Source organism: Stegostoma tigrinum, chromosome 3 (assembly GCF_030684315.1).
Source record: "Stegostoma tigrinum isolate sSteTig4 chromosome 3, sSteTig4.hap1, whole genome shotgun sequence".
Taxonomy (NCBI): domain Eukaryota; kingdom Metazoa; phylum Chordata; class Chondrichthyes; order Orectolobiformes; family Stegostomatidae; genus Stegostoma; species Stegostoma tigrinum.
The window spans coordinates 111,147,050-111,172,258 of record NC_081356.1 but is presented as its reverse complement, the minus strand read 5'-3'; the positions used below and the strand labels follow the sequence as shown (position 1 = coordinate 111,172,258).

Sequence of the window (25,209 nt, the reverse complement as noted above, 5' to 3'; positions counted from 1 at the left end):
TTTCTTCTGTCCTGGTCTGCTCTCCATAATCTTCTGGTCTACCTACCCCTTTCATATCTCACTTAGCTCCAACTACACCTATCCACTCACTTTTCCCCTTCCATCCCCTAGTTCCCCCAACTCAGCTCCAGCACAAATACCAGGCTTTCCTAGCTACAAATAATTCTGATGAAGAATCATTGGACCCAAAACTCTGTTTTCTCTCCACAGGTGCTGCCTGCCGTGTTCATCCAGCCTCACATTTTATTATCTTGGAATCTCCAGCATCTGCAGTTCCCATTATCTCTGCTGCCAGACCTGTTCAGTTTCACCAGCAATTCCTGTTTTTGTTTCAGACCTCCACTCAAATTGCAGCAATGCTGAACTTTCTGCTCTTTGTGAACAATTCATAGATACTTACATCATTTTGACTCATCTCTTATTTCTAATCTGTGTGTACATTTCATGTTACTAATTCTTCTTGCATTTATATTTAGCAATTAATAAACTCACCTATTGTTGGCTCAAGAAAGCCTGGTTATATTATTCCTTTTCAAACATTCACTGGGTCAAGGAGAAAGGTATCAAATAAAAATAAATTAGCCTCATTGTAACCAACTGTGGCAGCAGGCGAATAAAGTCAGACTGCCAGTTCATCTCATGATTTGCGGTATCACATCTGGAACCGTGCTAAACAGGAAAACCTGCCTGGGGTGTGGGGATAGCAATATGCACATCTCAGTTCATTGGCATGAACATGCAACACAATGGCTACAGAAGGATTTGAAAAGACGGCCAACCGTTTTTCTGACACGAGTTACTGTATTTGCAGTCAACACAACGTGCTCTCCATATACTCTTTGAAGTATTTTAAGTTTATAATCAGTTCTGCATCAGCTGTAGCCAGTGCAGCATCTGATGCACAGCAGTAATGATGAAAAGATAGCCTCTACTCAGAATGAACTGACTACCAATGTTATACAATTCTTTTTTACTTTGTTTTAATACACATTTAGCATTAGTACTGTGCTGTCTACATGCCAGAAGTGTAATACTGTGGGGTTTTAAGCTACAGGATTTGTAGGAATACAGCTCAATTACCTTGCCTGAGGCATTCAGCTTCAGTTGAAATCAATGCATTTCATCAAATTTACTTTCAAACAGTAAATTCTTCCAAAAATAAATTACACTAAGTTATGCAAATTATGGTATAAGAATACAATCTGTTGGACAATCCACTCCAAGCTTCTAAGCCTAACTGTTGTTGCATATAATACATTATAGATGTGGATTATAAAATGTGAAGCTGGATGAACGCAGCAGGCCAAGCAGCATCTCAGGAGCACAAAAGCTGACGTTTCGGGCCTAGACCCTTCATCAGAGAGGGGGATGGGGAGAGGGAACTGGAATAAATAGGGAGAGAGGGGGAGGCGGACCGAAGATGGAGAGTAAAGAAGATAGGTGGAGAGAGTGTAGGTGGGGAGGTAGGGAGGGGATAGGTCAGTCCAGGGAAGACGGACAGGTCAAGGAGGTGGGATGAGGTTAGTAGGTAGCTGGGGGTGCGGCTTGGGGTGGGAGGAAGGGATGGGTGAGAGGAAGAACCGGTTAGGGAGGCAGAGACAGGTTGGACTGGTTTTGGGATGCAGTGGGTGGGGGGGAAGAGCTGGGCTGGTTGTGTGGTGCAGTGGGGGGAGGGGACGAATTGGGCTGGTTTAGGGATGCAGTAGGGGAAGGGGAGATTTTGAAACTGGTGAAGTCCACATTGATACCATATGGCTGCAGGGTTCCCAGGCGGAATATGAGTTGCTGTTCCTGTAACCTTCGGGTGGCATCATTGTGGCACTGCAGGAGGCCCATGATGGACATGTCATCTAGAGAATGGGAGGGGGAGTGGAAATGGTTTGCGACTGGGAGGTGCAGTTGTTTGTTGCGAACTGAGCGGAGGTGTTCTGCAAAGCGGTCCCCAAGCCTCCGCTTGGTTTCCCCAATGTAGAGGAAGCCGCACCGGGTACAGTGGATGCAGTATACCACATTGGCAGATGTGCAGGTGAACCTCTGCTTAATGTGGAATGTCATCTTGGGGCCTGGGATGGGGGTGAGGGAGGAGGTGTGGGGACAGGTGTAGCATTTCCTGCGGTTGCAGGGGAAGGTGCCGGGTGTGGTGGGGTTGGAGGGCAGTGTGGAGTGAACAAGGGAGTCACGGAGAGAGTGGTCTCTCCGGAAAGCTGACAGGGGAGGGGATGGAAAAATGTCTTGGGTGGTGGGGTCGGATTGTAAATGGCGGAAGTGTCGGAGGATAATGCGTTGTATCCGGAGGTTGGTAGGGTGGCGTGTGAGAACGAGGGGGATCCTCTTGGGGCGGTTGTGGCGGGGGCGGGGTGTGAGGGATGTGTTGCGGGAAATACGGGAGACGCGGTCAAGGGCGTTCTCGATCACTGTGGGGGGAAAGTTGCGGTCCTTAAAGAACTTGGACATCTGGGATGTGCGGGAGTGGAATGTCTTATCGTGGGAGCAGATGCGGCGGAGGCGGAGGAATTGGAAATAGGGGATGGAATTTTTGCAGGAGGGTGGGTGGGAGGAGGTGTATTCTAGGTAGCTGTGGGAGTCGGTGGGCTTGAAATGGACATCAGTTACAAGCTGGTTGCCTGAGATGGACACTGAGAGGTCCAGGAAGGTGAGGGATGTGCTGGAGATGGCCCAGGTGAACCACCTCTACACCCAGAATATTCAGACCCTTCAGAAGCGTTTCTCCCTGCGAGTCCTGAAACAGACACTCGCAGCCATGCGCCGGCACCTCCACACACTGCATTCCAGCCTGCCCCAGCTCAGAGCCTCCCTCTCCCAGACCTGCAAAGGACCTCTGCTGTTTTTCATCCTCCGCAGGATCCACAGACTGAACACCCAGTTCCACTCAGCCTTACTGGACACCAAAAATCGTAAGTACAACCAACTCACGGGCCCCTGCCACCCACAAGAGGATTCCTGCGCCTCCCAAATCCTGACTCTGTCCCTGCCCCTCCCCCAACATGCACCCGCCGCCATTGACCATGAGGACACGGCCGGAGACCCCACCGATGACGTCACATCCGCCTCCGCCGGCCACAGAACTTCCGGAACCGCTGCTGCAGTCACCACCTCCACGTCCAGGTACAACACCCCACACCCCACCCTCACCGCAGCTGCTGCCGCCCACCCCCATCCTCCAACCGCCGACGGAACCCCGCCCACGGCCGACGGAACCCCGCCCACGGCCGACGACCTCATCGCTCCGCCCACAACCTCCACAGCCAGCAACCCCAGAGGAGACAGCCACACTGAGCCCTGCCGCATCTTCACCATCCCCCCAGACCTCCCACTGACTGAGGACGAACGGCCAGTCCTTAGCAAGGGGCTCACCTTTGTCCCCCTACAACCACACATCAACGAATACCGGTCACGGTCGGACATAGAGCAGTTTTTCCACCGTCTTCGCCTCCATGCCTACTTCTTCAACCGGGAACCCAACCCTCCTTCCACTGACCCCTTCACCCGCTTCCAACACGAGTCCTCCTCCTGCACACCACCCCCAGGCCTCCTACCCTCCCTCGACCTCTTCATCTCCAACTGCCGTCGAGACATTAACTGCCTCAACGTCTCCACCCCTCTCACCAACTCCAACCTCTCCCCCGCAGAACGGGCAGCCCTCCGCTCCCACCCCAAACTCACCATCAAACCCGCAGACAAGGGTGGCGCAGTGGTAGTATGGCGCACTGACCTCTACATCGCCGAGGCCAGACGCCAACTCTCCGACACCACCTCCTACCGCCTCCTCGATCATGACCCCACACCCGAGCACCAAACCATCATCTCCAACACCATTCATGACCTCATCACCTCAGGGGACCTCCCACCCACAGCCTCCAACCTCATTGTTCCCCAACCCCGCACGGCCCGTTTCTATCTCCTTCCCAAAATCCACAAACCTGCCTGCCCTGGTCGACCCATCGTCTCAGCCTGCTCCTGCCCCACCAAACTCATCTCCACCTATCTGGACTCCATTTTCTCCCCTTTGGTCCAGGAACTCCCCACCTACGTCCGTGACACCACCCACGCCCTCCACCTCCTCCAGGACTTCCAATTCCCTGGCCCCCAACACCTCATATTCACCATGGACGTCCAGTCCCTGTACACCTGCATTCCGTATGGAGATGGCCTCAAGGCCCTCCGCTTCTTCCTATCCCGCAGGCCCAACCAGTCCCCCTCCACCGACACTCTCATCCGCCTAGCTGAACTCGTCCTCACACTCAACAACTTCTCTTTTGACTCCTCCCACTTCCTACAGATTAAGGGGGTGGCCATGGGCACCCGCATGGGCCCTAGCTATGCCTGCCTCTTTGTAGGTTACATGGAACAGTCCCTCTTCCGCACCTACACAGGCCCCAAACCCCACCTCTTCCTCCGGTACATTGATGACTGTACCGGCGCCGCCTCTTGCTCCCCAGAGGAGCTCGAACAGTTCATCCACTTCACCAACCCCTTCCACCCCAACCTTCAGTTCACCTGGGCCATCTCCAGCACATCCCTCACCTTCCTGGACCTCTCAGTATCCATCTCAGGCAACCAGCTTGTAACTGATGTCCATTTCAAGCCCACCGACTCCCACAGCTACCTAGAATACACCTCCTCCCACCCACCCTCCTGCAAAAATTCCATCCCCTATTCCCAATTCCTCCGCCTCCGCCGCATCTGCTCCCACGATAAGACATTCCACTCCCGCACATCCCAGATGTCCAAGTTCTTTAAGGACCGCAACTTTCCCCCCACAGTGATCGAGAACGCCCTTGACCGCGTCTCCCGTATTTCCCGCAACACATCCCTCACACCCCGCCCCCGCCACAACCGCCCCAAGAGGATCTCCCTCGTTCTCACACACCACCCTACCAACCTCCGGATACAACGCATTATCCTCCGACACTTCCGCCATTTACAATCCGACCCCACCACCCAAGACATTTTTCCATCCCCTCCCCTGTCAGCTTTCCGGAGAGACCACTCTCTCCGTGACTCCCTTGTTCGCTCCACACTGCCCTCCAAACCCACCACACCCGGCACCTTCCCCTGCAACCGCAGGAAATGCTACACCTGTCTCCATACCTCCTCCCTCACCCCCATCCCAGGCCCCAAGATGACATTCCACATTAAGCAGAGGTTCACCTGCACATCTGCCAATGTGGTATACTGCATCCACTGTACCCGGTGCGGCTTCCTCTACATTGGGGAAACCAAGCGGAGGCTCGGGGACCGCTTAGCAGAACACCTCCGCTCAGTTCGCAACAAACAACTGCACCTCCCAGTCGCAAACCATTTCCACTTCCCCTCCCATTCTCTAGATGACATGTCCATCATGGGCCTCCTGCACTGCCACAATGATGCCACCCGAAGGTTGCAGGAACAGCAACTCATATTCCGCCTGGGAACCCTGCAGCCATATGGTATCAACGTGGACTTCACCAGTTTCAAAATCTCCCCTTCCCCTACTGCATCCCTAAACCAGCCCAGTTCGTCCCCTCCCCCTACTGCACCACACAACCAGCCCAGCTCTTCCCCCCGACCCACTGCATCCCAAAACCAGTCCAACCTGTCTCTGCCTCCCTAACCGGTTCTTCCTCTCACCCATCCCTTCCTCCCACCCCAAGCCGCACCCCCAGCTACCTACTAACCTCATCCCACCTCCTTGACGTGTCAGTCTTCCCTGGACTGACCTATCCCCTCCCTACCTCCCCACCTACACTCTCTCCACCTATCTTCTTTACTCTCCATCTTCGGTCCGCCTCCCTCTCTCTCCCTATTTATTCCAGTTCCCTCTCCCCATCCCCCTCTCTGATGAAGGGTCTAGGCCCGAAACGTCAGCTTTTGTGCTCCTGAGATGCTGCTTGGCCTGCTGTGTTCATCCAGCCTCACATTTTATTATCTTGGAATTCTCCAGCATCTGCAGTTCCCATTATCTCTGATAGATGTGGATTATTTGAGTACAGGAGCAGTGGTGTCTTGCTGCAATTGTACAGGGTCTTGGTGAGACCACACCTGGAGTATTGTGTGCAGTTTTGGTCTCCTTATCTGAGAAAGAATGTTCTGACTATGGAGGGAGTGCAACAGAGATTTACCACATTGTCTTCTGGAATGGCAGGTCTGATGCATAAAGAGAGGCCAGATCAGTTAGGACTATATTTCGTAGATTTTAGAAGAATGAAGGAGGGTCTCGTAGAAACCTATAAAATTCCAACAGGACTAGACTGGGTAAATGCAGGAATTGTGTATCTGTTGGCCCAGGACTCCAAAACCAGGGGTCAGGGTCTAAGGAAATAGAGTGGGCCAATTAGGCCTGAGGTGAGAAGAAATTTCTTTATCAAGACAGTGGTGAGCCTGCGCAATACTCTGTCACAGAAAGTGGCTGAGGTTAAAACACTGAATGTTTTTAAGATGGAACTAGATATAGTTCTTAGTGCTAAGGGGGTCAAAGGAAATGGGGAGAAAGCAAGAACAGGGCATTGGGTTGCATGATCAGCCATGATCATTTGAATAGCACAGCAGACTCATGGGGCTGAATGGCCTACATCTACTTCTTTTTTTTAAATTTTCTAAGCCACTTTTGGAATACTGCATTCAATTCTGGTCTTCCTGCTAGAGAAAAGACATTACAAGCCTTTAAATGGTTCAAAAAAGATTTGCAAGGATATTGCTGGGTTGGAGGGTTTGAGCTATAGGGAGAGGTTGAATTGACTGTGGCTATTTTTCCTGGAGCATCGGAGGCTGAGGGGCGACCTTACAGAGAGTTATATTATCATGGGGGGCATGGATAGGGTGAACAGTCAACGGCATTTCCCGGGTAGGGGAGTGCAAAACTAGAGCGCATAGGTTTAAGGTGAGAGAGAAAAGATTTAAAAGAGACCTAAGGGGCAACTTTCTCATGCAGAGGGTGCTGCATGTAAGCAATGGGTTGTCAGAGGAGGTAGTGGAAGCTGGTACAATTATAATAATTAAGAAGCATCTGGATGAGTTTATGAATAAAAAAGGTTTAGAGGGATTTGGATCAAATGCTGGAAAATGGATCTAGGCTTATTTAGGATTTCTGGTCGGCATGTTGAGTTGGACCAAAGGCTCTGTTCCCATGCAGTATATTTCTATGACCCCATGAATGCCTAAGAAAATTGCACTGTGTGCTACATTACAGGAGTTTTTTTCTCCGAAACCAAATGTTATACAATGAGAATTGTTTAAGTCTTTGTCAAAAGCTGGTTCAAAAAACATTCATATAATTTATGCAACCTCATTTTAGATTAACATTATCACTGTGATTGCATTTCTCATCCTATTAGGGAAGCTGTGTGTGTACTGGTAATTGAAATGCTGCTGAGGAGAAGGTAAATACAATTTCAAGTTGTTTCCTTAAGAAAACTCCCAGATTTCTAGCCTGCTGATGACACCAGAAAAACTTTGCTGATTGTGAATAACTGACCAAAATTGACATTGTTTCAATGTATACTGTCTGGAAGATAGACCAATGGAATTGAGAAACCATGTAGTAATAGAAATTTCTGAAAGTGACAATGTAAAAACTAGCTGCTACTTTCAATCCTTGAATGTGAAATTACGTTAGAGTATAATAAATAGAATGTTGTGAGTTTCAGAATTACAGGATATATTTAGCTGTCTAAATTCACTATTATTCACAGATATAGGAAAATAACATGTACTGTAAATGAGTCATATTGTTGATTCAGATTTTAACTTTTACAACAGGTGGAGATTTAAGATTTGTACTTTAATGGAAAGGATGTTCCAAACTGACAGTACACATTTAACTGTGACAGCTAGGTAAACTAAAGTCATAATTATTATTAGTGGCATAATGGTTAAGAATAGTGTCACAGCACACCAGCAAGCAGGTAATGTTGAACTTATATAAGACACTTCTTAGATCTCAGTTGGAGTAATGTACACAGTTCTGGGTATGGAAGGAAGGAAGAGAAAGTGCAGAAGAGATTTACAAAAATGGTTCCAGAATTAGAAACATCATTGACAAGGGTAGATCAGAAAGATTTGGCACTCCTTGGACAGATAACAAGGGGAAATAGAACATAGAACATAGAACATAGAACAGTACAGCACAGAACAGGCCCTTCAGCCCACAATGTTGTGCCGACCATTGATCCTCATGGATGCACCCTCAAATTTCTGTGACCATATGCATGTCCAGCAGTCTCTTAAATGACCCCAATGACCTTGCTTCCACAACTGCTGCTGGCAACGCATTCCATGCTCTCACAACTCTCTGCGTAAAGAACCTGCCTCTGACATCCCCTCTATACTTTCCACCAACCAGCTTAAAACTATGACCCCTCGTGCTAGCCATTTCTGCCCTGGGAAATAGTCTCTGGCTATCGACTCTATCTATGCCTCTCATTATCTTGTATACCTCAATTAGGTCCCCTCTCCTCCTCCTTTTCTCCAATGAAAAGAGACCGAGCTCAGTCAACCTCTCTTCATAAGATAAGCCCTCCAGTCCAGGCAGCATCCTGGTAAACCTCCTCTGAACCCTCTCCAAAGCATCCACATCTTTCCTATAATAGGGCGCCCAGAACTGGACGCAGTATTCCAAGTGCGGTCTAACCAAAGTTTTATAGAGCTGCAACAAGATCTCACGACTCTTAAACTCAATCCCCCTGTTAATGAAAGCCAAAACACCATATGCTTTCTTAACAACCCTGTCCACTTGGGTGGCCATTTTAAGGGATCTATGTATCTGCACACCAAGATCCCTCTGTTCCTCCACGCTGCCAAGAATCCTATCCTTAATCCTGTACTCAGCTTTCAAATTCGACCTTCCAAAATGCATCACCTCGCATTTATCCAGGTTGAACTCCATCTGCCACCTCTCAGCCCATCTCTGCATCCCGTCAATGTCCCGCTGCAGCCTACAACAGCCCTCTACACTGTCAACGACACCTCCGACCTTTGTGTCGTCTGCAAACTTGCTGACCCATCCTTCAATTCCCTCGTCCAAGTCATTAATAAAAATTACAAACAGTAGAGGCCCAAGGACAGAGCCCTGTGGAACCCCACTCACCACTGACTTCCAGGCAGAATATTTTCCTTCTACTACCACACGCTGTCTTCTGTTGGCCAGCCAATTCTGTATCCAAGCAGCTAAGTTCCCCTGTATCCCATTCCTCCTGACCTTCTGAATGAGCCTTCCATGGGGAACCTTATCAAATGCCTTACTGAAGTCCATATACACCACATCCACAGCTCGACCCTCATCAACCTTACTAGTCACATCCTCAAAAAACTCGATAAGGTTTGTAAGGCATGACCTACCCCTCACAAAGCCGTGTTGACTGTATTTGATCAAGCCATGCTCTTCCAGATGGTCATAAATCTTATCCCTCAGAATCCTTTCTAACACCTTGCAGACGACAGACGTGAGACTTACCGGTCTATAATTGCCGGGGATTTCCCTATTTCCTTTCTTGAAGAGAGGAATTACATTTGCCTCTCTCCAGTCCTCAGGTACGACTCCAGTGGAGAGCGAGGATGCAAAGATCTTCGCAAGTGGCGAAGCAATTGCATTTCTCGCTTCCCAAAGCAGCCGAGGACAAATCTGATCCGGGCCTGGCGACTTGTCAATCTTAATGTTTGACAAAATTTTCAGTACATCAGCTTCCTCTATCTCTATCCATTCCAGCATGCACACCTGCTCTTCAAAGGTTTCATTCACTACACAGTTCGATTCTTTCGTAAAGACAGAAGCAAAAAACTCATTTAGGGCTTCCCCTACCTCCTCAGGCTCCACACACAAGTTCCCTATGCTATCCCTGATCGGCCCTACTCTTTCTTTGACCATTCTCTTATTCCTCACGTAAGTGTAAAATGCCTTTGTGTTTTCCCGGATTCCTTCTGCCAAGCCTTTCTCGTGCCCCCTCCTGGCTCTCCTCAGACCATTTTTGAGCTCCTTCCTTGCCTGCATGTAATCCTCTCTAGCTGAACTTGACCCTAGCTTCCTCCACCTTATGTAAGCTACCTTCTTCCTTTTCACTAGAAGCTCCACCGCTCTCGTCATCCAAGGTTCCTTTATCTTACCCCTTCTTGCCTGTCTCAGAGGGACATATTTACTCATCACTCCCAACAACTGTTCCTTAAACCATCTCCACATGTCTATAGTTCCCTTACCATGGAACAACTGCTCCCAGTCCATGCTTCCTAACTCGTGTCTAATCGCATCATAGTTTCCTCTTCCCCAATTAAATATCCTCCCATTCTGCCTAATCCTCTCCTTCTCCATAGCTATGTAGAATGAGAGAGTGTTATGGTCACTATCACCAAAATGCTCTCCCACCACAAGATCTGATACCTGCCCCGGCTCGTTTCCGAGCACCAAGTCTAGAATGGCCTCTCCCCTCGTCGGCCTGTCAACGTACTGCGTTAGGAAACCCTCCTGAACACACCTTACAAAAACAGCTCCATTCAAATCATCTGCTCGAAGGAGGTTCCAATCAATATTAGGAAAGTTAAAGTCACCCATTACAACAACCCTACTGCGTCCACACTTTTCCAAAATCTGTCGACCTATGCTTTCTACAATCTCCCTGCTGCTATTGGGGGGCCTGTAGTAAACCCCTAACGAGGTGACTACTCCCTTGCTGTTCCTAATTTCCACCCATACTGACTCAGTAGGCAGATCTTCCTCGACAATGGAAGCTTCTGTAGCTGTGATACCCTCTCTGATTAGTAGTGCTACACCCCCTCCTCTTTTTCCCCCCTCCCTATTCTTTTTAAATGTTCTAAACCCTGGAACATCCAGCAACCATTCCTGCCCATGAGAAACCCATGTCTCTGTTATGGCCACAACATCATAGCACCAGGTACTGATCCATGCTCTAAGTTCATCACTTTTATTCCTGATACTCCTTGCATTAAAGCAAACACACTTTAACCGATCCCTTGGTTCCTTCCCAGGAAAATCCTTCCCACTAGCTGGTCTACCTCTTGCTACTGCCTCACCTGCATCAACGCTCACCTCTGGTATACAGCTCAGGTTCCCACCCCCCTGCCATACTAGTTTAAACCCTCTCGAACTACTCGAGCAAACCTTCCACCCAGGACATTGGTCCCCTTCCAGTTCAGATGCAACCCGTCCTTCTTGTACAGGTCCCACCTTCCCCAGAAGGCATCCCAATTATCATAAATATCATAAGAGGTTTTCAAAGCCAAATAGGTCTGGATGATTATTTGAATAGATATAATGTGCAAGATTATAGAGACAAGGCAGGAGATTGGCACTAAGTCATAATGCTATTGGGGAGCTGGTATAGACATGATGGGCCAAACTGCTTCCTTCTACATCATAATAATTCAGTTATTCTATTCTGTGTGAGTTGCACGCAATAACATTTAGACACATTTGCAACTACAGTGCACAGGTAATGGGTGTTTAAGTTGGCACTGGGCTACTAATCAGGCAGATAAATTTTTCTTGGACGATCCCATGCTGGCAGTGAGAATACTGTATGGAAAACATTCATGCTTAACTTGCACCTTGCACAAGTCAAGGTGGAATGCCTTTGGGATTCAAAGAATGTCCTACCTTGCACAGATATCCAGCCTCTAACCGACTGTACTAGCTATGTCATTTATGTGGTTGGTGCAGCTCAGTTTCTGATCAGTGAAGACCCCTAGAACATTGAAGCTGAGAGATTCATCAATGGTAATGTCAGTGAGTGTCAATTTCAAGGAACAATGAACCTGCACCCCAAAGTTTCTGTGTTCAACAATACTCCCGAGAATCTTACATTAAGTGTTTAAGTCCTGCACTGATTTTCTTTTCCAAAATGCAGCACCTCACATTTATCTAAATTAAACTCCACCTGCCACTCCTTAGCCCATTGGCCCATCTGATCAAGGTCCCGTTGTATTCAGAGGTAACCTTCTTTGCTGCCACTATACCTCTAATCTTGGTGTCATCTGCAAACTTCAGACCAAATGATGGAAGAAAGATCAGTGATGAAGCAGTTAAAAAATGATTGGGCCTAGGATACTCTTCTAAGAAACTCCCAAAGCATTGTCCTTGGATGGAAGTGATTGACCTCCAACAATTGCAAACATCTTGCAATGACTCCAACCAGTGGAGAGGTTTCCCCTTGATTTTTATTGACACATTTTATTTGTGATCCTTGACATGATACTTGGGTAAACATTTCCTGATATCAAGGGTAGTCACTCTCATCTTCTCCCTTGAATTAATCTCATTTGTCCATGTTTTGACCAAGTCAATACTGAAGTCTGGAGCTCAGCTATCTTGGCTGAATCCAAAATCAAGATTTTGTGAATGAGCTGTCAGTGAAATACTGACAGTGAAGCTTGACAGTATGTGACAACACTTTGCATCATTTGTTGATACTTGAGAGATGGCTGATAGGAAAGCAATTGATTAAGTTGGATCTGTCCTGAGCAACTTTCAACATTATTGGCTTGATGCCAGTGTCATAGTCGTACTGGAACAGATTTGCTGTGGTTCCAGTAAAGAGTTGTAACCAAGGAGGGAGATGATAATGATTTGGTAATGTCAATCATTAATTAATAATTCAGAGGCTCAGATTAAAACTCTGAAGGCGTGGGTTTAAATCCTGGCTGCAGTAAGTTAAATTCATTTAATAAATCTGGAATATAAATTTATCTCAGTGATAGTACCATGAAACAGCCATTGATTTCTGTAATACCTATCTGGTTCACTTGTGTCCTTGAGGAAAGGAAATCTGCTGCTCTTAATTCATTTGGCCAACAAGTGACTCCAGATTCACTGCCTAACTTTTTAATTGCCGTTTGAAGTGGCCTTTCAAGCCATTCTGTTAAAAAGTAATTCAGGATGGGCAACAAGCATTGGCCCTGCCAGCAATACCTATGTCCTATGAAAGAATAAAGAATTAAACGTTTTCATTTAAAAAAAGAACTACAAAATAGGAAATGATCACTGTGATATGAGCAAACAGATAAAAATTAGTTGCAGTGAGATGACACAAAAGATTTCTGGTCTTATGACTGTTTTGCTCAGTATTTCAATGGTTTGGTTTAGAATGAATGCACTGAGTACATAGTTAAACAAATAGCAAGAGTTAAAATGAGTTCCAAATCACATTTACACTGTAATAATGCTGTGGGTAGTTTGAAATACTAAATATTTATTCCTAATAATGTAAAGCGGAAGTTCGAAAGACATCAGTTAGAAGCAAATGTAATTAGAACAAAAATTGGTGAGATATCAGTGATGCAGTTAGATTGGAACAGCTCTGATATGATGTCAGTTTAATATAAAGATCACTAAACATTTCATGGACACATGAAGTGTTAAATTGAAAATCATAACCTAATGTTAAGCAAAAAGATAAAGATTAAGTTATGGTGACATTACTGGAGAAAAGTGTACTGTTCTGGTAGTGTTGTTCAATATTTAAATGATTTGGCTGAGAGATGCAATACCCAATACAAATTTAAAAGTATCCAATGGTAGACCACTCAACATTAAAGTACTCAATATGTTTTTAAAAGTACACAATATTAAAGTACTTAAAATAATCTACATATTTAAATGTACTTATATTAAAGTACACTCTTTACTCAACAAGTATTTAAAAGTCATAAAAACCAAAAGAACTGCGGATGTTGTAAATCAGGAACAAAAACAGAAGTTGCCGGAAAAAGCTCAGCAGGTCTGGAAGCATCGGTGAAGGAGAAAACAGAGTTAACATTTTGGATCCTGAGGAAGTGTCACTGGACCTGAAAAGTTAACTCTGTTTTCTTCTTCACAGATGCTGCCTGATCTGCTAGTGCTTTTCCAGAAACTTTGTTTTTGTTCCAAGTATTTAAAAGTTTTCAATTTAAAATTCTGTTTTTATAAAGTAATCATGATAAAGTACTGAATACTGCAGCACTTAATAGATGTTTAAAAACACTCAATATTAAAGTTCACAATATATATATGAAAGTCCTCGATATTGAAGTAATCAGCGTACTTGTCAATACTAAAGTACTCAGTAAGTATTTAAACAAACACTAAGTTTAAAATGATAAGAAAATGACTTCTACATCTCCTTCACGTTGTAACAATGCTGTAGAAAGTTATACATGCTACATATTTATTCTCGGCAACAAAGGGTGGAAGGAGGAAATCTAAACAAAATCACTTAAAAAGAAATGTCATAAAAGCAAGCAAGTAATTATTGAAGATAACTGTTAGGTACATATGCTCAAGGAAAATGAACTTCTACTTAACGTTATAAATTGTCAGACTAAGAGTTGTGGCTTGCAAGCTTGCACATTGATATCAATATGAAGATGTCAGTATATAATACTATGTAGCAACCAGTGTAGATGGAGGTAAACTTGATGTACAAGTTAAGAATGGATCATCATGTTAAACTACAGTATTAAGCATATTTAAGAACTTATTCCCATTTTCTTCAAAATGCTTCCAAAACTTTCAGTCATTAAGGGGTTTTGTTGTGTCAGGAGGATTTCTCGTGCCATGGTTAAAGAGACTGTTCCGCCTCCCCTAACGTGAGCAAAAGCCGGTGAAAATAACCTCAAGCGGAACACGGCGATGTTACAAACCGACCAATACCAACAATTCTGCCTTTGAGAGGCAGCAAGAACTGCAGATGTTGGAGAATCTGGGATAACAACGTGTAGAGCTGGATGAACACAGCAGGCCAAGCAGCACCAGAGGAGCAGGAAGGCTGACGTTTCGGGCCTAGACCCTTCTTCAGAAACCGAAATGTCAGCTTTCCTGCTCCTCTGATGCTGCTTGGCCTGCTGTGTTCATCCAGCTTCAGACTGTTATCTGTCTTTGAGCTTGGATTAGACCATATTCATTCCGTGATTAGCACAGTCACTCGGGGAAGACAGCCCAGTACAACCCACATTCACCAGACTGAAAAATAAAGTTGCAGATTAAGGTGTGATCTAACTGAAGTCCTTAAGACGCTTAACATAGTACCTAGGGGTAGGTAGATGCAAACGTCCACCAGTTCCTCTGGTGGGATACCCCAAAATAAACCTGAAAATTGAGCGAGGTCAGGAAGCATTTTCACATAAAGGGTATGAAAATATCTTCACTCTGTTCTGAGATGGTATTATACATTTCAGGACCAGGTAGGAGTTGAACCTAGACCTTCTGGTTTAAAGGTAGGGACATTACCGGTATTCTTTGAGAGGCAATAACGGGGGAAGGAGGGGCGGAAGGGAGGTGGCAAAAGCATGGGAGACTGTGATAGGATTAACGAGGACGAATTGTCAGGCTGTCCAGCACCAGAGCAAACAGAATGCTTAAAGAGAGACAGTCACGCCGTTAAAATTGCACAGCCCTGAAGCAATGAGAAATTGAGAAGTAGATGGCGGATCGGAATCCTGTAACGCGTGTGGGTATGCAAGGGGATAGGAAGCATGTTTCAAAATAATGTCACAGCATTTTCACAGGGCGATCTAATTGTATGCCACAACAACTTACCTGGAGATTCGGTCATCTGCTCCTTTTCACAATTCCCGCTGCCTTGGGAAATATCTACAAAACAAAAATAGTTAACAAACAAAGCTGTAAGGTACCCCCCACCCCGGGAGCTGGGCAAGGACGAATTGCCCAAGCGCTCACACCAAGCAGAATGAAATCAGTTAAAGTTCTCTCTCACTTGTTCCGAGGAAAGAGGCGAGAAGATGCAGGAGGAGAGGAGCACGTTTCATCGCTGCTGCCTCACAGTCCGGCCGCTCTCTTCAACTTCTGCCACTCACTGGGAATCTGAAGCGGGGGGCAGAAGGAACATGCCATCGGGCCGGAAAGACCAGAGGGGGGCCGCCACAGTGAGAGCTGCTCTGTATCTAGAGCCGGTCCGCACTCTTTCTGGTGAAGCGCTGCCGAGCGCCTCTCTCTGTCTCTGCCTCTCAGGAGGCGGGACCCGCTCCCTAATCAGCCTCGGGGGTTTTTTTTTGTTTTCTCCGGCATGATTCACCAGTTCACACCCGGCCCACCCATCACCGTGAGACAGTAAGAACTGCCGATGCTGGAGTCTGAAATAACACAGTGTGATAAGCACATCTTTCAGTGTGTGTCAGTGTGTGCGTGTGTGGCTGCCCTCTCCCAGATCACAGGCACCTCTTCCCCAATGTGTCGCACTCATCAAAGCCTTGGTGTCAATTCCATAGACTGGGGTTTGTAATAAACCTGGATGCGCTCAAATAATTGAGTTGGGCGGTGTAAAACCTGCGCGAAAGGCTGACTCGATATGATGAGTTGGAAAGCCTGGGCACAAGTTCAGAGCAGCAATTTTTACATTGCTCGTCAGAAACATTATGTGCTGTTAGCCTGCATGACTCCTACATACATCAAAGTATGGGGCATTTCTTTCCCCTCTTTGAGCTGTTGTCCCGCAAGTTGCTGTAATTTCCTACAGTCGTTCAAAGAGTTGACTGGGGCATGATGAGTTGTTGGTGGAGCCTCTGGTCCCTGGGAGGGATCAGAGAGCAATTGCTCACCTTTGACCTGGTCGTCCTCTCATCTGGGACGGTAAACCCAAAGTTTGGATCGAAGCTTTCAACTTTTCGGGGTGTTTGCTTGTCCTCTGACTCCGTTCTCTTCAAATGTTGATTCAGACATCTCCCTTTCCAGGGTTGTTCTTCCCCACTCCCCACGAAAACTCCTAAGATTGGCTTCCAGAATGCCGTTGTCCCTGAGTTTGGGAGCTCCAGCAATGCTGCTTCTGCTGCTCAGATGTGGATATGTGGGAATCCCCTAAGCTGACCCACTGAAGGTGAAAACTGAGGAGGCATGCTCTTAATACCAAGAACTAAACATCTAGCAAGAACTCCAGTGTTGGTCATTTATCCCGGCATTTGATAGTATAGGTAGATTTAAAATAGTGGGAGTGAAATGCATCTGAACAGTCTACATGACAGGATGACAAAGTGTGGAGCTGAATGAACACAGCAGGCCAAGCAGCATCTCAGAAGCACAAAAGCTGACATTTCAGGCCTAGACCCTTCAGCTTTTGTGCTCCTGAGATGCTGCTTGGCCTGCTGTGTTCATCCAGCTCCACTCTTTGTTATCTTGGATTCTGCAGCATCTGCAGTTCCCATTATCACTCAGTCTACATGACAGTGCAGGTTGTGCATGCCTTTGTGTGCAGGGAAAGAGATGTCAGACCCTAGCACACGGTGGACATCCATTTGTTTGTAACAAACTCCATGGTGTCCCTGTAAGGTGAGTCTGCAAAATACTGAGCTTGCTTTCACTAGTTCTGGGTGATTTCACTATTCACCAGACATTTTTGGGGAAGACACCCCCAACCTAACATAACTTCTGAACTGAGCTGAATGGTGACAAGGTGCCCTTGCAATTTCTGTCTGTGGTCAAGTTGGTACAGCATTTTTCAGTTTTATCACAAAGCCAAAGCATTCTCAGGCTTGGGCAGAGTTGGTCAACATCAGCTTGACGTCCTCTGGAATGTGTGCCACCTGGGCACAGTTCAGCAAGTTGATGGCTCATTTAGTAATTCTTTGATCTTTGTGAAAACCTGGAAACCGCAGAGTGAAGAAGTGCCACCCGTCCTGAACAGAATATGTGGTCCTATATCAAGACCTTTGTGTGTTTTACAAGAAAATAGCTGAAAATTAATTGACAGGCATAAAATGAGTTATTGTACAACCTTGCTTTATGCTACTAGTGACAGGAAGGTGCGGTGGCGCAGTGGCTCAGTGGATAGCAAGGCAGCCTCACAGCACTCAGAACCTGGGTTCAATTCCAATCTCAGGTGACTGTCCGTGTGCAGTTTGCATGTTCTCCCCTTGTCTGAGCAGGTTTCACTCCAGTTGCTCTGGTTTCCTCCCGCAATTTAAAGATATGCAGGTTAGGTGGATTGGTCATGCTAAATTGCCTATAATGTCCAGGATGTATAGGCTAGGTCGGTTAGCCATGGAAAATGCTACAGGGATGGACTGGATCTGGGATGCTTTTTGGACAGTCAGTGTGGATTTGATGGGCTGAATGGCCTCCTTTTCCACTGTAAGGATTCTACGAAATGCATCTGGTAAGGGGCCAATTTGCCATGATGAAATGAGAAGATGGCACCAACCATCATTTCAGAACTGCCATATTGCGTATTTCCGTATCTTTGCAAACTTTCTCAGTTTACCATCTGTCAACAGACCCCACGTAGAGTGTCTTGCTCTATTTGGGGCATTTGAATTTGATGCTGACTGTCATGAAAGTTTCACTGTGGATCTGGGTTTACAACATCTATGAGTGACAATCCTATTGAGAATAATCCTTGAGGGGTCTTTATCTGCTGTAAAGTGAAGCTAAATACCAAGGTGTTTGTTATATTTGAATTTTCTTTACCTCTAAGTGATGGATTACAGAAGCGTCCTGTATTCTTGGGGGAAATAGACTGGTTCCAGATTTAGCAGGAGAGGCTGAGTGAACATAGAACATAGAACATAGAACAGTACAGCACAGAACAGGCCCTTCAGCCCACAATGTTGTGCCGACCATTGATCCTCATGGATGCACCCTCAAATTTCTGTGACCATATGCATGTCCAGCAGTCTCTTAAATGACCCCAATGACCTTGCTTCCACAACTGCTGCTGGCAACGCATTCCATGCTCTCACAACTCTCTGCGTAAAGAACCTGCCTCTGACATCCCCTCTATACTTTCCACCAACCAGCTTCAAACTATGACCCCTCGTGCTAGCCATTTCTGCCCTGGGAAATAGTCTCTGGCTATCAACTCTATCTATGCCTCTCATTATCTTGTATACCTCAATTAGGTCCCCTCTCCTCCTCCTTTTCTCCAATGAAAAGAGACCGAGCTCAGTCAACCTCTCTTCATAAGATAAGCCCTCCAGTCCAGGCAGCATCCTGGTAAACCTCCTCTGAACCCTCTCCAAAGCATCCACATCTTTCCTATAATAGGGCGCCCAGAACTGGACGCAGTATTCCAAGTGCGGTCTAACCAAAGTTTTATAGAGCTGCAACAAGATCTCACGACTCTTAAACTCAATCCCCCTGTTAATGAAAGCCAAAACACCATATGCTTTCTTAACAACCCTGTCCACTTGGGTGGCCATTTTAAGGGATCTATGTATCTGCACACCAAGATCCCTCTGTTCCTCCACGCTGCCAAGAATCCTATCCTTAATCCTGTACTCAGTTTTCAAATTCGACCTTCCAAAATGCATCACCTCGCATTTATCCAGGTTGAACTCCATCTGCCACCTCTCAGCCCATCTCTGCATCCTGTCAATGTCCCGCTGCAGCCTACAACAGCCCTCTACACTGTCAACGACACCTCCGACCTTTGTGTCGTCTGCAAACTTGCTGACCCATCCTTCAATTCCCTCGTCCAAGTCATTAATAAAAATTACAAACAGTAGAGGCCCAAGGACAGAGCCCTGTGGAACCCCACTCACCACTGACTTCCAGGCAGAATATTTTCCTTCTACTACCACACGCTGTCTTCTGTTGGCCAGCCAATTCTGTATCCAAGCAGCTAAGTTCCCCTGTATCCCATTCCTCCTGACCTTCTGAATGAGCCTTCCATGGGGAACCTTATCAAATGCCTTACTGAAGTCCATATACACCACATCCACAGCTTGACCCTCATCAACCTTACTAGTCACATCCTCAAAAAACTCGATAAGGTTTGTAAGGCATGACCTACCCCTCACAAAGCCGTGTTGACTGTATTTGATCAAGCCATGCTCTTCCAGATGGTCATAAATCTTATCCCTCAGAATCCTTTCTAACACCTTGCAGACGACAGACGTGAGACTTACCGGTCTATAATTGCCGGGGATTTCCCTATTTCCTTTCTTGAAGAGAGGAATTACATTTGCCTCTCTCCAGTCCTCAGGTACGACTCCAGTGGAGAGCGAGGATGCAAAGATCTTCGCAAGTGGCGAAGCAATTGCATTTCTCGCTTCCCAAAGCAGCCGAGGACAAATCTGATCCGGGCCTGGCGACTTGTCAATCTTAATGTTTGACAAAATTTTCAGTACATCAGCTTCCTCTATCTCTATCCATTCCAGCATGCACACCTGCTCTTCAAAGGTTTCATTCACTACACAGGTCGTTTCTTTCGTAAAGACAGAAGCAAAAAACTCATTTAGGGCTTCCCCTACCTCCTCAGGCTCCACACACAAGTTCCCTATGCTATCCCTGATCGGCCCTACTCTTTCTTTGACCATTCTCTTATTCCTCACGTAAGTGTAAAATGCCTTTGTGTTTTCCCGGATTCCTTCTGCCAAGCCTTTCTCGTGCCCCCTCCTGGCTCTCCTCAGACCATTTTTGAGCTCCTTCCTTGCCTGCATGTAATCCTCTCTAGCTGAACTTGACCCTAGCTTCCTCCACCTTATGTAAGCTACCTTCTTCCTTTTCACTAGAAGCTCCACCGCTCTCGTCATCCAAGGTTCCTTTATCTTACCCCGTCTTGCCTGTCTCAGAGGGACATATTTACTCATCACTCCCAACAACTGTTCCTTAAACCATCTCCACATGTCTATAGTTCCCTTACCATGGAACAACTGCTCCCAGTCCATGCTTCCTAACTCGTGTCTAATCGCATCATAGTTTCCTCTTCCCCAATTAAATATCCTCCCATTCTGCCTAATCCTCTCCTTCTCCATAGCTATGTAGAATGAGAGAGTGTTATGGTCACTATCACCAAAATGCTCTCCCACCACAAGATCTGATACCTGCCCCGGCTCGTTTCCGAGCACCAAGTCTAGAATGGCCTCTCCCCTCGTCGGCCTGTCAACGTACTGCGTTAGGAAACCCTCCTGAACACACCTTACAAAAACAGCTCCATTCAAATCTTCTGCTCGAAGGAGGTTCCAATCAATATTAGGAAAGTTAAAGTCACCCATTACAACAACCCTACTGCGTCCACACTTTTCCAAAATCTGTCGACCTATGCTTTCTACAATCTCCCTGCTGCTATTGGGGGGCCTGTAGTAAACCCCTAACGAGGTGACTACTCCCTTGCTGTTCCTAATTTCCACCCATACTGACTCAGTAGGCAGATCTTCCTCGACAATGGAAGCTTCTGTAGCTGCGATACCCTCTCTGATTAGTAGTGCTACACCCCCTCCTCTTTTTCCCCCCTCCCTATTCTTTTTAAATGTTCTAAACCCTGGAATATCCAGCAACCATTCCAGCCCATGAGAAACCCATGTCTCTGTTATGGCCACAACATCATAGCATCATAGTGAGTTTTGTTATTTTTTATTTCAAAAATATACTTTATTCATAAAAGTAGCTTTATATACATTCATAGCCAATAATGCTATTCGGCAAATATAAAGGAGCAAACAAAGTTTGGAGTTTGACTCTGTCCAACAAACAAACCAAAGGCATCTCTAAATTCTACGGGTTATATTTACATATATTTGAGGCACTGGGGTGTTTAATAACAAAATGGGCCCCCATTTAACAACAGCAGAAAGACCTTACACAGTGGCCTTTCCCTACTGTGTCTTTGCAGCACCTCCCCAAGCTTTAGTGCTTCCCTCAGCACAGAGTCCTGAACCTTGGAAGGTGCCAGTCTGTAACATTCAGTTGGGGTCAACTCCTAGCTCTGGAGGACCAACAAGTTTCGGGAAGACAAAAAGCATTTTTTACTGTGTTGATAGTCCCCCAGGAACAGTTGATGTTTGTCTCAGTGTGCATCCCAGGGAACAGACAGTAGAGCACAGAGTTTTGAGTCACGGAGCTGCTTGGGATGAACCTCAGTAAAAACTATTGCATCTTTCTCGAGACCTCCTTTGTAAAGCCACATTTCCTAAGGATATGTGACAGTCTCTACACCCCAACACACCCACCATAGCTGCTTCGAGGGCAGTGTGTGGTTGACTAGACCAACTGGGCATATATGGAAGATCTCACAGGTAATGCCCTTCTCGCAACCAGTCAAGCGATGTTTTGATGCTTGTTGGAAGGTTTTGCTGAAGAGGCATTCTGCTTAATGACTCTTACAGTCTGCTCATGGAACCATGCAACAGTAACCACCCTTCCTTTTCTCACAGAGTCTCAAGGTTGCTACATGCTGACCACTTCCTGAAGGACGTGTGGTCAAAGTGTTTTTCTTTGCAAATTTCCCAATGAAGGACAGGTGATATGGACTGATCCAAGTACTTGGAGTGCCCCGCCGCAACAAGGCCAGTCCCATCCTTCACAAAACGGAGGTCAGGTAGAACCACAGTACATAGTGACACTTGGTGTTTATGTACCTAGGGTCTAGGCACAGCTTGATGCATCTGCACACAAGGGTGGCATCAGGATGAGGATGGTGTTGGGTGTGTTCTTCAACCCCCCACCCCATCCAGAGCTTTATACATGGTGACCCTGCAGACAGTGTTCACCTTAGACCTCCAGATGAAGTGGAAGATGGCTCTGGTGGCTGCAATGGTGTTGTTTTTGGGGAATGGGCCAGACCTGCACCATGTACAACAACACAGAGAGTGCCTCACACCTGACAACCAGGTTTTTACCCACAATGGAGAGGGAGCAATGTTGCCAAAAGACTGGTATCTGCCTCATCTTGGCTACGCAAACCTCCCAAGATTTTGCACAAACCTCTGAGCCATATTCCCAGCACCTTCAGGAAGTCTGTCCTAATGTTGAAGGGATAAAGGTTCAGTTGGCCCAGTTCTCAAAGAACACAATTTCACTGTTGCCTCGATTTACTTGAGCTCCCAAGGCCAGTTTGAACTGATTGCAGATACTTATGAATCTGGGCACTGACAGTGGATCTGAGCAGAAAATGACAATGTCATCCAGGGGCAGGGAAGCTCTGACTCACAGGCCTTTGCTGCCTGGAATTGTCACCCCTCTCAGGCTCACAGCCTCCCTGATGAACTCAGCAAAGGGTTCTATACAACACACAAACATGGCAGGAGAGAGTGGGTAGTCCTGCCCTACTCCAGATCTGACTGGGAAGCTTTCTGATTCCCACCCATTGATTGAAACTGCACGAACAATGCTAGAGTATTCAGATCCAATTGCAGATTCCCTCCCCAAAGGCCATTTTGGACAGTACATCCCACATGTATGTGTGCGATATCCTGAAGGAAGAAGAGGCTGGGTAAAGTCATCTCAGTCTGATATACTGGGGATTAGCAAATCCTTTTACACCAGCCTGTATGACGTGAAGCCCAGACACTGTGACCTCCCATTCGTTCCTGTTCTCTATCACAGAGGTCTTAGACAGCATGTGGGAGAGGCTGGACCAGTCATTATCTCTGGATGAGCTGACCAAGGCCCTCAAGTCGTATGGAAAGAATAGAACTCCCAGAAGTGACAGCTTACCGAGAAAGTTGTATTCAGCTCTGTGGGATTTGGATCCCACACAGGAGGACCTGCTGGAAGCATACAACAATGGACTTCTGGCAGATAACGTGCAAACCCAAGAGGAAAGCTTTCATCACCCAATCTACATGCTGAAGAGGGAGGCAGAGGAAGTTAGAAATTAGTGACCAATTTCACTGTTAAGCATGGATTACAAAATCTTGTCTAAGGTCATCGCCAACTTGGTCACATCTGCTCCGGGATCAGTGATTCACCCCAAACAAACCTGTGTTGTACTGGGCAGGATAATCGCTGTGAGCCTGGCATCTATGTGCAGGACAGGGTCATGGAGACCTTCCTTATTAGCTTGGACTAGGAGAAGGCCTTTGACAGAATATCACACATCTGCATGTGGGGAGTGGTCTCCAAAATAGGCATCAGGGTTGGAATGTACAACTGGATTCAACTGCTCCACACCTACATTGTTAGTGCTGTCTCAATCAATGGGTGGGAATCGGAAAGCTTCCCAATCAGATCCAGAGTCAGGCAGGACAGCCCACTCTCTCTGCCTCGTTTGTGTGTTGTATAGCACCATTTGCTGAGTCCATCTCAAAGGATAAAAGCCTGGGAGTGGCAACTATTCCAGACAGTGGGAGCCTGCACTTCAAAGCCTCCCTGTACATGAATGATGTTGCTGTTTTCAGCTCTGATCCACAGTCAATGCGCAGACTCAAGAGCATCTGTGACAAGTTTGAAATGATCTTGAGAGCCAAGAAAAATTGGGGAAATAGTGAGGGGATATCCTTTGGGAAGTGGGCCGACTGATTCTTTAATCGCTTCACTGTCAAGACAGATTTTTGGGAGGTGCTGGGAATATGGTTCGGAGGGGCCAGAGCATGTGCAAAATTTTGGGAGGCATACATAGCCAAGGTTAGGCAGAAACTGGTCTTTTTGCAGCACCATTCCTACTCCATTGTGGGTAACAATATAGTCATCAGGTGTGAAGCACTCTCTTTGTTGTTATATGTGGTCCAGGTCCAGCCCATTCCCAGAACCTGCAACTTTGCAGTCACACAAGCCATCTTCCCCTTCAACTAGAGGTCTAAGATAGGCCATCTCTGCATGGACATCATGTCCAAAACACTGAATAAGGGGGAGTGAGGGTGGTGGAAGAATGTACCCACCTTTGTGTGTGGCTGCATCAGGCTGTGCATAGACCCTCAGACGTAACCATCAAGTGTTACCACGTTCTGAGGTTCTACCTGTTCCCGGAGGTGCGAAGGGTGGGACTGGCCTCGCTGCCATGGAATGCTCCAAGTAGTAGGACTATTGCTCATCACCTGTCCTTCATGGAGAAATTTGCAGTGGAAGTCACTTTTGACCACAGTCGTTCAGGAGGTGGTCAGCATGTAATGTCCTTGAGATCCTGAAGGAAGAGGAGATGGTGGATCCTGCCACATTGTTCCCAGAGCAGACTGTAAGAGCCATTAGGCAGAATGCCTCATCACCAGAGCCTAATCTATCAACCAGCACCAAGACATCAATTGGCTGGTGGTGAGAAGGGCACTACCTGTTAGATCTTTCAAATTTGCCTATACTATCTGCACCACTGCACAATGCCCTCAAAACAGCTGCAGGAGGGCATGTATGTCACACATCTCCTTCTGGACTGTGCCTTTGGAAAGGAGTCCTGGGGAGACGTGCAGTGATTTTTGTTGAAGTTCATCTTGAGCAGCTCCGTGATGCAGGACTCTGTGCTCTACAGTCTGTTCCCCAGGATGCACACAGAGACAAACATTTGTTGTGCGTGGAAGACCATCAAGTCAGTGAAAGATGCTGTTTGGGGTCTGCCCGAAACCTGTTGA

General features: G+C 46.6%; 1 protein-coding gene across 1 annotated transcript in view; it reads right to left on the bottom strand.

Moving 5' to 3' along the window:
• Nucleotides 1-15,818, bottom strand: part of LOC125451259 (interleukin-31 receptor subunit alpha-like) — a 95,595-nt gene extending 79,777 nt beyond the window's left edge. The window contains exons 1-2 of the mRNA XM_048528197.2: nt 15,696-15,818; nt 15,518-15,571 (exon numbers count right to left, since the gene is read on the bottom strand). Coding sequence (XP_048384154.2) covers nt 15,518-15,571; nt 15,696-15,747 — 106 coding nt within the window. The 5' untranslated portion in view covers nt 15,748-15,818. The remainder of the gene's footprint in view (nt 1-15,517; nt 15,572-15,695) is intronic.
• Between the last annotated feature and the right edge of the window lie 9,391 nt (nt 15,819-25,209).